The sequence below is a fragment of the Zonotrichia albicollis genome, chromosome 14, assembly GCF_047830755.1.
Source record: "Zonotrichia albicollis isolate bZonAlb1 chromosome 14, bZonAlb1.hap1, whole genome shotgun sequence".
NCBI lineage: Eukaryota > Metazoa > Chordata > Aves > Passeriformes > Passerellidae > Zonotrichia > Zonotrichia albicollis.
The window spans coordinates 6,221,683-6,239,427 of NC_133832.1; the positions used below are offsets into that span (position 1 = coordinate 6,221,683).

A 17,745-nucleotide genomic window follows, 5' to 3' on the forward strand; every position below is an offset into this window, starting at 1 on the left:
CAATATGGAATTCTAGTGATTTTGAACACTTCAGAAGCCAACATTCTTCAATTTTCCTCTGAAAAGCTTTGGTTTCTAAACCCACTGTCTTTTCCTGCACACTGCAGGAGGCTGCTGGCTGGTGGGGTTTGCTTCTTGCTGTCTGAATGAGAGAAATGTGCAGGAACTTTGTGAGGCAGCTATGAAACCAAACAGATTTGTTTTAGTTTAAATATGAGGTTTATTTTCATTTATGTTTGTTTAAATATGAGGTTAAAGATGTAGATTTGAACATGTAGTGTTCAGCAGTGTTCTTGTTTTTACACTGGTGTATTTGTGGCAGCCACAGACTTGTTTGGCACACAGCTTTCTCTTTGCTATTTCCTTTTCAATTGTCTGTAGATGTCAGGAGAGTGGCAGTGAGGTCCAAAGAGCTTTTCCCATGGACACAGCAGACTTTGAATTCAGTGCTGACCCCAGGAGAGGTGGTCCCTGGCCTTCCCAAGCTCCTGTAGCTGCAGCAAAATGTGACCACTCTTGTATTCAGCCTGAGAATTCCACACATGGAAAGTCAGAGTAAACCCATATGCCTCTGTTTTCTTTAGTTAGGTAGTTGTCCTTGGAGAAAATGTGTTCATGTAGAAGAGTGGAAATTCTTGCCTTTTTTAGTGGAAATAACCATCAAAGACACAGTTATTCAGTAATCTCTGTAATCTCTGTCAGGCTCCTGGGCTTTCACCAAAGAAAACAAGGTATTAAACACAAAAAATATATTGTTTTTCATTTAAGTCAAAGTATCTGTGAATACAAATTTGGGCTTTTTAGCCAACTTTTTCTCTAGTAAATATTTAATAAATCTGTATTTGTAGTCATTTGGGTTTTGTTTTATTAATTTAAAATCTGTGAAGAGCATCTGTTACTCTGTGCCCACAGTATCATCTCAGCCCCATTTGGTGAACATTTCTGCTGGCTTAAGGACATCTTTAAAGCTGACAGGCAGCAGTTAGGACAACATTTGTAATTGGATTTGTAATCCAGAGGATCCCTCTCTCTGTAGCTTCCTGCTGCTCTGTCAAACAAGTTAAAGGAGGAAAAATATCCCATTCACCTTCTCTGCTGTGGTGTAAAGGGATGTCCTGCTCAAGCTGCTACCTGGCAGAAGGGTGCCCAGAGCAGGGACCTGGTTCTTGGCTTACTGGCTGGTAGTGGCTGGTTGTGTCTTCTTGCTGGGGCAAATCAGCTGTGCCAGGCACTGCTCAGGCTTCAAACAACAGGGCCAAGTTTGCTCTGAGGAGCCCTGTGATATGCAGCACTTTAACCTTGCAAGTTTTAGGAGCAGCATTGCCTGTTTTGGGGAATTTGCTGCCACCTTAGTTAGAAAGGGTTATTTGACACAACTGGAAAATGCCTCTGAGGCTGGAGACTTGAGCTCACTACATCAGCCTGATGTTTGTTGATGAAGAGTGTGTCAGGGAGAAGCTCAGGAAATGCTCTGCACTGGGGCCCAGAGAGCTGCACTGACAATGGGCTGTGGACAGCAGGCAGCTTCAGAGCCTCTGGCCTGATTGGACACTCACCCTCCTGCACTGCTGTGGGGTTTGGTATTCTCTGACCACCTCAGTTCCTAAATTATGGACAGGTAAATCTGCATTGTTAGTGCTGTGGATTGCTTGAGTCAGGTGGAGCTGGATGCTTTCTCTGCACTTGTTCAAAGGGCAGAACTCAAGTCAGGCAGGCATCTGTGTTCATGCATGTCCAGGAGCCCTAGGACTGCTCAGGGGTGATCAAGGCACCCCTGCTGAAACAGGCCCAGGCTGTGAGCTGTGTGTGCAAGCAGGTTTTAGTGCATTTCGGATGGTGGTAGCAGTGATTTGCAGGTTTCCCCATGAAGGAACCTCCTCTGAAGTGTCTGAGACCTTTCACACTTCTCACTGTGGGTCAGTCCCTGTTGCCCAAGGTGGGTACAGAATTGGCTCCCTTTCAGACTCAATTGTGCAGTGGATTGGTGATAAATCATATATTAAAGACAAGTTTCAAAGGAGAGGTGTGAAGTGAAGGAAGGCATTAGAGATGAGGGTAGTGCTGAATCCAGCTCACAGCTGAATCAAAGCATGTGGCCAGCTCATCTGAGGGCATCTTTCTTCCTACTGCTCTTAATGATGGGATTTTCCCAGACTGGAAGAAAGTGCAAATAAAGACTTAGTGCTCTCTTTCTTCTGTGCGTTCTCAGTTTGAAATCTCACATTCTCATGTGAGAGGTAAGAGACACTTTTCCATTTATCCACTTTTCCAGCAGCTGCCCCCTCATTCCCTGTCATTAAGGCTGAGCTATCTCATGCTCATGCAGAGTTTTAGGCTGCCATCAGTGCTCTTGATTTGTTTATCCATCATATCCCAGAACTAGATTATTCTTCCCAAATGTACCTTATGTGTGTCACATAAATGTCAGCTTATGTGTGAACATATCCCAAAACCTCATCTCATTTCCCTTGGCTAAAGCAATAACACCAACTTAAATGATGACTACTTCATGAATGAACTTTCATTCATTTTGGAGTTTCATTTCAAAGGTTAGGTGTTACAGAGGGCACTAAAGCATAAAATTATACATGCAAATATAACTCCAGTGTAATGCCATGGACCTAATTTAGATTTCTTCTTTGTGTAGAGAGTGCTTAGTCTAACTTCCACCATCTCCCAGATGTCTGTGGTTTGATGGAGCCAAGGCGTTAGGATGAGGTCTTTAATGATGGGTTTCTGAGGTGAAGGTTATTGCAGTGGCAGGGAATTGGCACAAGGAAGATAGCAGGTAGCATATCAGAAAGGAGGCAGCTGCCTTGCCAAAGGTGAACTCATGAGCACTGGCATGGAGAGGGAAGGAAGAGCAAATCCTGGAACTAGTACTAAGCTAAGAAAACACATGCTACAGTCACAGAAGGCATTTATCATCCTTAATTTTCAGAAGAAATTCCATCACTTGATTACTGCCAAATGGTAATTTTCTGGTAATGACAAATAGCAGATGAATTCCCCAGAATCCTGAAAAACACTTAGCTGGAGTAGTAAAAATGCCCTGGTTAATCTCTTAAGCATGTAATTCTTCCTGTTAAGAAATTTAGAGTCCCACAGGATTAGCTTTTTGAACCTGTGATGTTCACAGCAACTCCAAAAAATCAATTCAGACACAACAATGGCCTCAGTGTTGTTATTTCTTGGGTGGAGGAGCTCAAGGAGGGCATGGCCAGTCACAGACACATAGACCACTGAGGAGTGAACAGCCAGGTGCCCAGAGGGGAGCACAGAATTCACTCTGTTGCTCTCTAGCTGCTCAGGTGTGCAGGGCTTTTTTGTTTCTTTAAAAGAGAAAAAAACAACTTAAAGAGAAATAAAGAGAGATAATCAAAAGCATAGAATGAGTTTGGCATGAGGAGAGAGACTGAATAGAATAGCATCCTTCGGCTCCAAAAGAGAAGTCAGACAGAAGAGATGATAACAGGTCTCTAAAATCATTTAGAAGGTGGAAAAGGTGACCAGATAGTGATTATTCACTGTTTCTCACAGTACACGTACAGAGGGGAGTCAAAGGAAATTATCAGGCAGCAAATTTAAATGAGCAAGAAGCACTTGGTTCAGATGAAAAACAGAGAGATTGTGGAACTGAATGCCAGTGAGTATTGTGGAGTTAGAAATGAGATGAAGGATTCATAAGATTTATCATGAAGATAAATCTCTCAAAGGTTATTTTAAAAATGAGATCTGGATGCAAATTCTTGCTTTGGAATTTTCTAAGGTATAATGCTTACAGCTGCCCCATTTTGTACCCATTTTGTACCATGGCCCTAAACTTCTGGTACTTGCCAAAGATACGAGACAGGACTAGATGAACCCATGATACTTTAACTAGATCTGGCCCACCACGTGTTTTCTGTGCACACAGGTTGTGGCATTCCAAAATATGTTGTTGCCTCTGGAAGGTTTTGGGTCTGTCCTGATGTGGGACTGAGCTTCACAGATCAAGGGATGAAGTTTGGATCTCAGTACATGTGAAAAATATTTAAGTGATGTCTTGCAAATACCACTTTCTGTTTGCACTGAGATTGTGTACAACTCTCCTGAGATCCAGAACTTTGCTTCCATGTGTCTGTGATGCCATGCAAAAGTGGCTATTTTTCTGTCGGGGTTATTTTAATTACTGTAAAGATCTTGCTCTTGAATCTTCATAGCTGTAGTGCTTTCATATTTTGAAAATTTTTCTCTTTAAAATTTGCTCCTTTCTACCCTGTGACAGAGATTTCAAGCTACCACCCTCAAACTGGTGGGTATGGAGTGGTCAGCTGGAACACAGCAGAGTGGTGACTGCCTTTCCTACACCCACAAATTCCAATTAATGCTAGAAAAGTAGGAGTTAGGCTGCATTCACTGAGTCAGCTGTGGAGCACAGCAAAGCTGCTGCTGTTCCTGGAGGAGGGTGTCCTACCCTGGAGCTGTGTTCCCAAGAGTGTTGTTAGATGTTTTCCCTTTCACCTGGAAGCAGTAACTGTGACCGTGTTCACAGGGGCCGAATGATGAGGGAAGAGATGAGGATCTGACTCCATGTTTCAGAAGGCTTGATTTATTATTTCATTATATATATTATATTAAAACTATACTAAAAGAATAGAAGAAAGGATTTCATCAGAAGGCTAGCTAAGAATAGAAAAAGAATTATAACAAAGGCTTTGGTCTCGGACAGAGAGTCCGAGCCAGCTGACTGTAATTGGCCATTAATTAGAAACAACCACATGAGACCAATCACAGATGCACCTGTTGTATTCCACAGCAGCAGATAATCATTGTTTACATTTTGTTCCTGAGGCCTCCCAGCTTCTCAGGAGGAAAAATCCTAAGGAAAGGATTTTTCATAAAAGATATCTGTGACACAGTAACTTCTCTTCCGAGCAGCTTTAGGCAGTGGGCTGAATGTGTGCAGGACCTGCATTGTCTCTGCTGCCTCTTTGGAGCCTTGTCTCCAAGGGTAACAGTCTCCTTTTTGGTTTCATTTTCCTAGGGATATCCATGCCTATTCCGGTCATTGGTTTGCAGGATGACTCCCGGGTGTTTGTAAACGGGACCTGCGTCCTGAATGATGAGAACTTCGTCCTCATTGGATCCTTCATGGCTTTCTTCATCCCCCTCATCATCATGGTGATCACGTATTGCCTGACTGTCCAGGTGCTGCAGAGACAGGCCACGGTGTTCATGTGTGGAGAGGTGCCCAAGCAGAGGAGGAGCAGTGTGAACTGCCTCAAGAAGGAAAACAACACAGAGAACATTTCAATGCTTCACAATCACGAGGGGGCCTCCCACTTGAACTCCCCTGTCAATAAGGAGGCGGTGCTGTTTCGGAAAGGAACGATGCAGTCTATCAACAATGAGCGAAGAGCCTCCAAGGTCCTGGGCATCGTCTTCTTTCTGTTCCTCATCATGTGGTGCCCGTTTTTCATCACTAATGTCATGTCTGTGCTTTGTAAGGAAGCCTGTGACAAAGACCTGTTGAGTGAGCTGCTGGACGTGTTTGTTTGGGTGGGGTACGTGTGCTCCGGGGTCAATCCCCTGGTGTACACCCTCTTCAACAAAACCTACCGCAGGGCTTTCTCCAACTACATCCGCTGCCAGTACAGGCCTGGCAAAAAATCAGCCCTGAGGCAGAACCAGTGTCTGAACGTGACCTCAACAGCTTTGTATGGGAAGGACCTGACTTTAACCAGTTATAGAAATGGCAATGAGTTCAATAGCATGGAACTGGATGAAGCTGAGGAGGGCCTTGAGATGCAACCGGGGACTTCAGAGCTCTCCATAAACAGCTGTAATGTTGTAAGTGAAAGAGTGAGCTGTGTGTAAAAGTGACTGTCACAGACCTTTGCTACGAGATAACTGTAGCCAAAATATATTGTGTAAAAATGTAAGCGTCGGTCAAAGGACTATGTAAATATTGCATTCTGAACAAAGCTTTTGTTTTTTTTTAAAGAGAAAAAAGAATTGTCTTTCCAGTCCAGTACTTAAAATAATATATATTAATATACTGCAGTGAAGTTTAAGGTTCTATATTTACTGTTAATACTAGATCAGAACTATTAGTTACTTTGCATATGTCATGGACAAAATGTTTGAATTCTTCTTCCAGTGCATGAACAAAAATGCTGAATATTTATCTCAGGTGGAATTTGCTGGAGTCCAGAATGGCACGTTAATAGTTATATATCAAATACATGCTATTAGACTTGGTCAGTAGAACTTTCTTTTTCAAGTTGACAGTAAATATATACTTTAAATCCTCACCCCTATTTGTGCCGTGTAAAGACTTTACAGAAACCTGGCAGAGAGACATCACAACAGCGTAGTGGCCGTGCAGGCACCTGGCCAGACATGTCCTGTTAAGTGTAGTGGCTTCTGCCATGCTGGGTCAACCTTGCACTTCAAGGGACCTTTGTTAGATTCTGGCTCCCTCTCCAATCCTGCTGTTTTCTTTCTGTCCCTCAGGAGGCTCTGGCTCCCCTAAGAGAGGCAGGGAATGTGGTTTTGCAGTCCTGGCTGGGATCATTTGGGCTGGAGAAGTGTGAGAAGCAGAGTGATCCCCAGTTACCTAGTTCAAGCATCCAGTAAATGGAAGGCCTAGGATTCATTAAAAGCCCTCCTCTGGTCTTGCAGGTAACCATCAGCTGTGGGGTGGAGCAGGCTGTGTGGCCAGCTCTGCCTTCACAGATTGCTGGAGGACCAGGGGCTTTGGCCTGTCTGAAGAAAAGCACTCTGGCTTTGGAAGAGCCCAAATCTCTGCTCTTCTCACTCCTCACATCTAGATATTCTTTAGCTGGTTTGCCATTTGCTTTTATTTTCCATCCCAGTGCTGGTGACGGGACAGTGCTTTGGGCACAGAGCAGAAGGTTCTCTGTGTGTGGTGCTGGCCAGGCTCAGGCTGTGAGCAGCAGGATGTGCCTGCCTGGGGAGTGCTGGAGACAGGAGTGAGAGAGGGTCCCTGCTCCTGTCTCAGGAGGGGCTGGGCAGAGCTGAACACAGCATGTGACTGGAATCATTTGCTGGTGATACTGTTCTAAAGCAAATGGTGACCAGGGACAGCAGGGAAGCAGACCTGGAGCTGGTCTGCATGGAGTATGAATCTGGAGTAACTTTAAAATTTGATTTATTCCATTTTACTCCCAAATTATATTAGAATATATCATATTAACACCACTTACATCTTTAATGAAAGCATCCACATTGGGATTGAATGTATTTTAAGTAATCTGCTTTTAATACACACCATGTATAATTTGAATTAATTTTCCTCTGCATTCCTGTGTACACAAACCCTCCAAGGCACTGTGTCTTTCTGGCACTGTGCCTCTGGGGTGATGCCTCTCATGCAGATTTCCTTATGTGGAGTATTGTCTAATGGCAGATATCATCCATAAGGTTTTTGTATCTTCATTAACTACTACACAGATGCTGCAGTGCCCATCTAACATGGATGCATTTAGCATCACTGACAGCCTCTGGCTAAGATAATTGTCAGAACACAGAAGCTTACACTAGGCATGGATAAATCACATTTATTTACATGAATTTCTTGTACTCTCAGCTTCCTGTATTCATTCCATTAAAACTAACTTGTAGAAGAACTGGAAAATTCGGCCAGTGCTTGAGGTGCTGTTGCATGGCTGTGTGCAGCTACAACCTTGTCGAGGCCACTACTGAAACACAACATTTGGGCTGTATCTGCTGCTGGGTTGATCCCAGAATGATGCACTGAAGTTGATCATCCTCTCTCCCTCATCCCCTCCTGGGATAAATCCATAGTACTTCCCTGCAGGCAGATGAGGTATCCCAGTGCAGAGTGCAGAGCTGCTCCATATGCCAGCCTGCAGATAACACTGTGGGCTTGAATACTTGGGAATCCACTTGCCTCTCCAAAAAGGTCAAGTAATCAGCAGGAAAAACACTGGCCAGAGACACAGTTGCGCCTTCAGCAACTGCCCTTTACCCTGAGTCAGATTTTATTATCTCAAAAAGTACAGAAAAATCACAGTGCATTTTAATTTTTTCCCCTTTCAGTGAATTTATAGCACATCTCTTCCAAACATGTATGTGTGTGTGTATATATATATATACACACACACACTTGTGAGTTTGTACTTATATATATACACACATATATATATCTATCTTTCAGAACCAACCACAGACTTTGAAAGCATTTAGCAATAAGTTGAATTACAGTAGCTTCTAGCACATGTGTAAGTTGTGTGAATAGCTCATTTTCCAGCTGGAGCTCAGTGTAAGTGTTCACACAGGCATTGTCTTTGCATGGGAGCCTTCATGTCTCACCCTTGCCAGTTCTGTTGTATGGGCAAAAAGGGAACCTGCTATATTTGGATGTAAATAATGAGAATTGAACAGAGAATTTTCAGAATTTTTATAAGTGTTTTTAAAAAAAATTCAGCGCCAGAACTGTAAATATGCCAACCTCAGCTGGACCTGTTCTGATGTCCATCTCATGTCTGGATGAAGAGCCAAGGGGACTGACTGCCTTACAGCGCCTGCGTTCCTCCCAGCCAGCAGGGGAGAACATTTCTCTGAATGGTTAAAAACTGTCACCTACCCAACTTTCTTTGGGTCATTCACATCAGGGTTTTGTGATGCTGCTATTAATTTATTAAAGAAAGTTTGTTGGTTTAATCATTCTTCATTATTTATTTTTTTCATGATCTATCAGAAAATAAATGAGTGAACATGCCCTCTCTTTCTTTCATCTGTCCCCAGTTAAAATATGTCCTGACCAAAAACCAAACCAACCGCAAAAAAGGAAGATAAGGGTCTATACTTGACGTATGGCCCACAGCTGCTTAATCACAGGAATTAGTGTCAGCAGATGTCCCAACACTCCCAACCCCAAAATTTGTTAAATGTGAAAGCAGTGATAGACTATTCTCCCTCTTCAAATTGTTCCCTTTCAGGAACAACTGTTAAAATTTACAATTTTTTAAACTATATGAATTTGAAGAACTGATCACATTTTCTGAAACTTAACCAAAGTCAGGTTGTTCCCACAGCTCCTTTGCTTCTCCTGAGATGTAACTATTAACTGTGATGGTGCCTCCAGAAGCCCCGCCTGGGGCTGCCTTGTGGGAACACCTGCTGGAAGCTTTGTGTGAGTCCTCCAATCCCAGCTCAGGTATGGCTTTTTCTTACAAATAGTGTCTGTGGCAGTGTTTTGCTTTGATTTGGACTGAAGAAGTGAAGATAGTTCCTTGGAAATGGTTGGAGGCTGAGATGTGCTGGCTGCTTTGTTTCCCAAACCAGCTGTGCAGGCAGGCTGCCTGCCCATGGGACAGCACACACGCGGGGGCTGTGCCCCAGCAAACACACCACCCCCTTGCAACTGGGAAATCTGCTCTGGGGACAGCCCAGGTCAGAGCTGGCATTTTCCTGAGCTCTAGGGACTTGCTGTTTTCCCTGCCCAGGGTCAGAAGCAAGGCTGGCTGTGGTGTTCAGGCACAAACCCTGTGGCTGGGCAGCCTGGCTTCCAGACCTGAGCTGCTCATCTGCATCTGTTCCATGCTGCCCCACACAGCCAGGTCTGGGGTCCATGGGATCAGCTGTGGTGGATTTAGGGACCTGTGTGTGCCTCACAGTGCTTTGAGGAGAAGGACAGCTCCTCCCATCCTGTGCTTGCTGAAGATAAGAGCAACTACCCAGAGGCTGTGGCATTTGGGAGGTGACAAGGTTCAGAGCCAGTGCTGAGGAGTCCTAAGGCATCCCACCGCAGCACAGCTCTTTATTGTCTGAAGAACTGTGAGTCCTCAATGGTTTTCATCTGAGTGATAATTCAGAGATGTAAATGTGAGGTGATGTGTGAGTAAGCACTGTGAACAGTGTGGTTCTTGCTGTTTTCTCTGCAGAGACACTCATGTCAATGTTTTGAGCCTTTCTTCAGGACAGCTCTGTGAAGAGTTTCATCACTGGTGTGGAGGGTGCCTGGTGCTCTTCCCAGTCACCATCCAAGGTATTGGAGCCAAGAGGGCCCTGAAGAGACACAAATTCCAAAGAAGAAACATCTTTTAAGGAAGAAAAACAAACTGCAATCAGCCCCTCAGAAACACCATTTCACTTTGAGCTGCTGAAGGGTGTGTGATACTGTGGCAGATAAATTGTGCATTCCAAAAGCAGAGCCCATCATGTGATAAAGGAGCAGATGTCTCTTGGATGGCTTTCCTCCCTGTGTCACAGCATCATTAGGACAGCTACATGCCAGCAACTGCACTTGGCTTTGTCTCCATTTCAGGGGCGGAGAAGGCATCAGAGGCTTTTTCCTAGGAAAAGGCACACAAAAGAGCACCAAGCCTTGAGCAGGTGAAGCAGGACAGAGCTAGACAGATGTGTGCACACATACCAGAGACCCCAGAGAGCCACAGATGTCACCACACTTTATTCTTCCCTCGAAAAAATGGGAGTATCTGAAAAGCTGGGGAGGAAACCTGTGATGGGGAGATCAAATATTCCTGCTTGTGTGATTGTCACATGGGTGCTGTTCCAGTGATAATGCAGCTTGTGGGGGTGCATGTATCCAAAAAAAATGCTTTTTTTTTTTCATTTTTAACAATGAAGTTGTTATTATCTCTTTTGTCTCTCCCCTTGTTTTTCTCTCCTCTCTGTTTTTATGTAAGTCTCAGGTCTTCTGCTTCTTTGCTTTTGCACACACTGAAACCTGTGCTCTGAAGCTGTCAGAAAACATCCATGGGATGTGCCATTCCCTCTCAGCTGTGCAAGGATGCTGCAACTCCACAACAGCATGGAGATGGAGAGGCTTCAGGTGAGGGATTTTAGATCTGTACACTACAGGCAATCAATGCAACAAGGCACGCTTGTGATTAAAGAACCACACCAGAACGTCTTTAATGAAGTCAAATGCATGAACTACACACTGAAAAAAATTGTTTAAGACTGTCCTAAATGCCAGGTTGTGCTGACAGCAGGAGGGTGTGTGGGTACAGTGCAGGGAGTGTGGCAGCAGCAGGGTTTCTGCTCTGGGCAGATCTCCCACATGGTCCCTCCAGGAGGGTTCTTGTCTCAGGAGCAGCACAGTGTGTCCCAAGCCACCCAGGATTCACTCCATCCTTCCCAACCACACAAAAGGTTGCACGAGCCCATGGGGGCCACAGCTCTCAGGGTCTGTGAGGGGCCTGGCAAGTGGGGAAGTGTCTACTGGTGACAAAGACCAAATAACTCTGGCGGCTCTGGGGTGGTGACAACAAGAGAATTGTACAGACTGCTCACAGCAGGCAGTGGGTGACAAATTATTGTGGAAAATTGAGACTCTGGAGCAATCTTTCCTCTGTATTACATCTCATTAATGTTGTCTTATGTTCTGCTTCCCCAAAACCCAAAGATCTCCTAGCAGATGAATGCAATTTCTCCAGCAGCTTCCTGGGACAATGGTAGCTGTTTTGTGACTAGTTGGTACCAACACTTAGGTGACTTGAAAAATGAATCATGCATCACCACACAGGTGCATGTTAAATCCACTGTTCTGAATTTTCCTGTGCTCGAATTGTATAAATTGGATAAATTAATGTTTAATTAAAATATAGCCAGATTATTTAACATATTTTTAATAGAATCTAATTATGAAATTTTGAGTGGTTTAAATTTTGGATACACACAAAAAAAATCTGAAAACTAGTGCCGGTAAGACCACTGCCTGGTTACATTTGTTAAAATTTAAAACAGCTTTACATCTGTATGTGCTGCCGATGTTGGTGTCTCCTCCTGCAGAAGGACAAGTGGGAGCCAGTGACGGATGTTCATCAAAGACACTGAAGATTTTAATCAGGGTCCTTTTCCCTGACTGACAGCTAGAACAGCTCTTCTGTGACATTTGGGGAGGAGGATTTCAGTGCTTCTCCGTGGACCTTTCCCAAAGATCATGACACTGCCCAAAGCAACAGGTAAGAGCAATTGCCCAGCATAGATCTCAGGGGTGTTGAGGGTTCCTGCGCTGCAGGCTCCAGTGGTTCATGTCCCTCCGTGTCTCCACAGGTCTCTGTGAAGCCATGGCAAGGTCTGGCCCCCTCAGCTAAGTGCTCCCCACCTTTTCTTTTGGCAGCACAGCGGATGCCTTGTGAAGTCTGACCTAGAATAGAGACTAGACACAGTAAGAATAAAGTAGGGATTTATTAAAAGGCCTCAGTGGATCCACCTTGGGCAGTGCAAGAGCCTGGCCAGGGCTTCACCCAAGATGGACCCAAAATGGTCACAAAATGGACAACCAGTCACGGGGTCTCTCACTTTTATAAGTTTTGGTCCATTTGCACATTGGAGTTAATTGTCCAATTTCAGCTTTAGGTTATGAAGTCCCATCCTTCTTGTTTTTCTCTCTTCAGCCCACATTGTTTGTACTCTTGGGCCTGAGATTTGGATAATTTGTCCTTGGTCCCCAGCTAGAGAAGGAATTGTTTTGTCTCCCAGCTCTGTGCACAGAGCTCACCATCCCCTCATATGAAGCCCAGACCCACACACTAAAACAGTACAGAATCTGAAAAATATAAAACTCAACCCTGAGGCATCACAGCCACAAGGCTGGAGCACGGGTGGGACAACCCTCAAGTGAGCATTTGCTCTCTCTTGTACCTTCTCTGGGTGTTCTGTGGAGAAAGCTGCCCTGATCCTGCCCAGGCTGTGCCATGCTGGCCTTCAGCAAAGTGCAGGGATGAGCTCTGACTGTGCAGCGCACCAGGGACAGGAGTTCTTGATTTCCTTTACCCCTTGAGGGTAAATGAACGTGGTTCCCTGTTGGTCTGTAGGCAGTTGTCATGTTTGTTTAGAGAATAGGTGGGACTGTGTGTTGGGCCTGAGCCGCAGCCCTGGTGGTAGGCCCAGTGTGGGGACACAAGGCCAGGCAGGGCTTCTTATGAGAGGAGAGCAGAAACCTTGGCTTTTTCCTCCTAGCAGCCAAAGATGGGTGAAAAAAAGCTCTCCATCAGTAGATAAGAGGAGAGAGAGGAGCTATTTAGGCTAGAGGAGGGCATTGGTATATGGAAAGGGTGGAAATAAAGTAGGAATTAGAAGCAGGCTTCCAACAAGTGTCATATTCCCATTGGGACTGCATTTCCTGGTAAGGCACAGTAACAGGAACTGAAATGCTTGTTGAGGGCTCAGCTCTTGTATTCACACAGGGATTTATCCCACAGGCACAGCAGGAGGGCCCAGGCCAGCCCATTTGTCCTCATCCTCTGGTTTGGCAGAGCTCAGGCACCAAGCCAGCCATCTGCGCAGCAGCACTGCCCCAGAAACACCTCCCAGAGTGTGGGAGGAACAAACATCCCAAAGGGAGAACACTATTTTTGGGCTATGGCCCTTCCAAGTCCTAGCAAAGCCATGAAAAATGCTCCAATTTTGGTGGAAGGCAGGAGAGGCTGTGCCAAGTCAGTGCAACTCCCACACACATGAAGTCAAGGACAGCATGAAGTCAAGGCATGGCAGAGGCTGAATGTTCCCAGCCATGGGCCAGCCCCAAGTTCTATGAAGCAATATTTCATTTGCCTTCTCAGAAGCATCCAGAATCAACCAGCTTGGCTAGCCCAAGCCTGGCTGCATGCAGTCACAGAAGTGTGGTTTGGTTTATACAACAGCATTTCCATGGACATCCGGTGCTGCTGGAGTCTGCTTAGGAGAGCAACAGCATTGAAGTAATGTCCTTTTGGGCTGCCTTCAGCTGCTGTGGTTGAGCAAACACTGCTGAGAAACTCTCAGGGCTGAGCCTGTTTTGTGCCTGCACTGCCTGGCTTTTTAAAAACACTTTTCTTTGTTGCTGTAGCCAGGAATTCCATGGTTTTTCTTCAGTGAAGTAAATTGTGTTGTTGGCCTTTAAAGCTCTCTGTTGTTAAAAGTGAACTTTGCTGAACCTGGCAGGAAACAAGGTTATTGTTTTCTCAGCATGAGTGTTTCTAAACAAATTGGCATCATGGGCACAAAGTTCTGGGCAGCTACCAGCCAAGATCAATTTGAGAGTCCGAAAGGTTGGGACGTATTTCCATTTCAACAGGTAAGAGCTGGAACATCATCAGATAAAAGGCAAGGACTGTTCTCTTCTGGGCTTCATGCATCAGGTGGGACCTCTTGGTGGCACCGAGACTCTCCCAGAGTCCCTGGGCAGCCCAGGCTCTGCAGTCAGACCCTGTGGGGGTACAAAGGATGTTTGGGTACCACTGCCTGGTTGCATTTGTTAACATTTAGAGCAGCTTCACATCTGTGTGTGCTGCTGCAGTTTGTGTCTCCTGCAGGGCAGCTGTTGCTCTGAGTGGTTTAACACGCTGTTGGCATTTGCTTGCTGTCACCAGCGAGCCATGGCCATGCAGAGAGGGTGCTTGGGGTGGGTGACATGGCCAAGAGCAGCCTTGGAGGGAGGCTCTAACCCCTAGGGATATCAGGCTCTGTGTGTCTGTTTGCTGTGCATGTTACTGCATCAATTCCAGTGAAGAGTGTTCTGCCACTCTTCGTTTGTTTTTAATTCTCAATGATATCTAGGTAACATCAAAGGAACGTGTCCTTTGGTTTGCAAAAACCCCCTGATATTAAGTACTTCTTTTTCCCAAATGAAAATAACTCCTGCAAGTCGCTGGTGCTTGGGTGAGGTGAGACTTCCGAGCACACAAAAGGTGTCACAAGCCTTTGTCACCTCCATTCACAGCTTCCCAGGCAAAGAAACAAAACCCATCCTTTGTGAATGATCGCTGGTGGCCATGGCGCAAACCCCCTCACTGCAGCTGCAGGAACCTTTCACACCTTCCATCAAAGGCAAGGCAGTGCAACCTCATTTGACATCTCAGAGAAGTCAGAGGTGCTGTGCAGGCTGTCCTTGCTGTCCCAGAGGAGTGCAGGCACCACTGGGGACCACAGCAGCACTGCCACCGTGCTCATCCCTCCTCCCAGCCTAAGGAAGCACCCACACTCAGCCCTCCCTGGGCTGAGACCCCACTCAATCACTGAGATTGTTTCCTGGGCAGACCCATCAAGAAAGGAAATATTAAAGCCACGTTTGAAATTTTTTAATTATTTCCTTTTTTTTTATTTTGTAATTTGTCTGATGGAGTGGGACTTGCTGAAATGGCATTTTATTTCCTGGATGTAGCAGTCCTGTGTTGTGTCTGGATGCAGATCCACACAGGAGGCAAGCAGCCCAGGATGGCAGCAGGGACGTGAATCCTCAATTTGGGGCTAAGCCTTGTGGTGTGTCATTTTTCAGCTGGTTGTTTTATCTCTCTGTGCTCTGGGAAGGGTATCTTGACACAGACAGTTTGCAGAGCCATTTCAGCTGTTCAGACAGCTCAGCCACAATATGTTGCCTCAAATTGTTCTGTCAAGCACATGCATCAGCTGTATTTGCTTGCCTTGAAGCTGTGAAAACCAGAGACCCTCCTGAGAAAATTTAGCTTCTACATAGAAATAAAGAGGGTGACAATGTTCTCAAATGTACAAATGCCACACGAGGCAGTGAGCTGCAAACCTGCCATGGTCTGTGAAGCTCTTTAGATTTCAGATGAAATCATTAGCTGCTGCAGTCCCAAGGCCTTGGCATGGAGAACTGCAGCTGAAGGGCTGTGTTGTCCTTCCAAGGTGCCTGCAGTGCCTCAGGGGTGGCTGCTGAGCTCCATGGGGGCTCAGGGGTGCAGCAGCTGCTGCCAGTGAGGCAGGGACGCACAGCAGGGCACAGTCAGACCAGTTTGGGCTGATGAGACCTTTCTCTGGGTGCTCAGTGGCCTGAGCATGGGGGAGGGCAGTGGCAGGGGCTGGTTTTGGCTGGCACAGGCCCTGGGGGACCCAGATCTGGTCAGACGAGCAGCACTGGGCTGTGGGCATGAGGCACAAGGTGAGGTTACCCCTCGGTCACACCAGAGCTGAATGATGGAGCAAAGCTGTGACACTTCTCTGCTTCTCAGGACAGAAAGAACAAGACTCCTGTTCCTTATGGTGACAGAGACGTTATCCCTTCTGTTTCATTTTCGTGCACTAAACACCAAATTCTGGCAGCACGATGCTGCACCTGCTTTCCATGTCCTCTGCATCCAAGCACAGAGGCTGACACCCAGTGGCCATGGGATTTCTAGCACCTGTACAAGATAGAAAATTTCAGCAGAGATGCCTCAGCCGGTGAGATCCAACACCCACCTTTTCATTCCTCAAGTGCAGGAGGAGTAAAGAGTTCTGAGAGATCACAGAATGGGCAAGTCTGGGAGGGAACACTGGAGCTCATCTTGTTCAAACCCCTCTCAAGCAGGGTCCCCAAGTGCTCTTTAGTCAGGATTGTGTCCAGACAGCTTTTTAATACCTCCAGAGGAGACTCCACAACCTCTCTGGGCAGCCTGTTCCCATGCTCTGTCTCCTTCACATTAAAGTTCCTCATGGTCAGGTATCAATTCCTATGTTCCTATGTCAGCCTTGCTTTGTGTCAAGTTAGAGTGGTTGAAACACTTGTACTGAGAGGCCACTCAGAAAAATTAAAAAATATGAGGATGGATATGAGGAAACAGAATGTAAGCAGATTTTCAAATTATTCTCTTGCTGGCAGCTTGAAAATGCACCTCAGTGAGAGAAGAAGGGTGAGTTATGAATTCAAAGACCTTGGTGTTCCTCTTCCTTGTTTTGTTACTTCCCAAAAGCAGCTAGAATATGACAGACTAAAAGGATTTTGCATTTCCCTTCAGCATGCACAGGATCGTGCTTTTGTATGTGTGACAAGTATTGACATTCTCTAGGGAGAAAAAAGCTGGGTAGGAAAAGTTTGGTTTATTCTTTGACAAATGGCTCTAAGACTTTATCAGTCAAAGACAGAAAGAAGACTCTAAACTCATGGGTATGCAAAGACAAAGACATGTCTCACCAAACATGTGGAGCTTAGTTGGTAAAAATACGTGGAACCCAGACATGAGCTGGGAACAATAAGAGCAGAGCATGCCAAAGGAGGGATTTTGAAAGTGCTTTACTAAAAATATTAATTATGAACTACAGCAAATGAATTAAAACATTCTCATGAGACGACTGTGTGAAAGAAATACTTTGGTGTAATTCTATAAACACAGGATAAAAAACCACTGCTGAAATTCTAGTGAGGTTCAGGGTGTTACGAAGGCGAGTGCCATCTATCAGGGCTGGATTTTGCAAATGCTGCAGATGTGACTCTGTGAGAAAGCAGGAGGGAGGTGTTTTGCTGCTGCTGCAGTGAGGACCCTCTGCAGGGATGAGTCTGGGGAGCAGGTAGCCCTGCACTGGGGCCAAGCCCAGCTTTCCTCACCTAAATGCTCCTGTGAAGCTGCAGCATACAGATACCATAAGTAGATGTACTTAATTTATCACTCTGTTACTAGGCAGGTTTCTAGGCAGGCTTCAGCCCAACTTTTATATTCTGTGGTTACTGAAATAGCTCTGATCTTTTTTGGGGTGAGTTCTAGCTGTGGAGGTACAACAGCCTTTGCTCTCTCTTACTTGCACCCATGCACTTTAATTCTTCTTCCCTTCTTACTTTGTTTTGGGTAAAACTGGACTAGAGCCTTTAGCCCAGTTTAAACCCATCCAGCAGGTTGGGGCTGCTGCAGTATTTGCCCCAATCCAAATGCCTTGCCCAGCATTCCCACCTGGTAAAGTAGGTGAGATTGCACCAGATGTACCCAGGACAGCAGGCTGGGCTTGGCTGCCTGCCCTACTTCTTCCCTTGGGGACATTCACAATGCACTCACA

General features: G+C 45.5%; 1 protein-coding gene across 4 annotated transcripts in view; it reads left to right on the forward strand.

Annotated features, from left to right (window-relative positions):
- Nucleotides 1-8,691, forward strand: part of HTR2C (5-hydroxytryptamine receptor 2C) — a 217,877-nt gene extending 209,186 nt beyond the window's left edge. For all 4 annotated transcript variants that reach the window (XM_005484511.4, XM_074551568.1, XM_005484510.4 and 1 more), the window contains one exon: nucleotides 5,027-8,691. In XM_005484511.4, the coding sequence (XP_005484568.1) occupies nucleotides 5,027-5,859 (833 nt within the window). In that variant the 3' untranslated portion in view covers nucleotides 5,860-8,691. The remainder of the gene's footprint in view (nucleotides 1-5,026) is intronic.
- The last annotated feature ends 9,054 nt before the right edge of the window (nucleotides 8,692-17,745 follow it).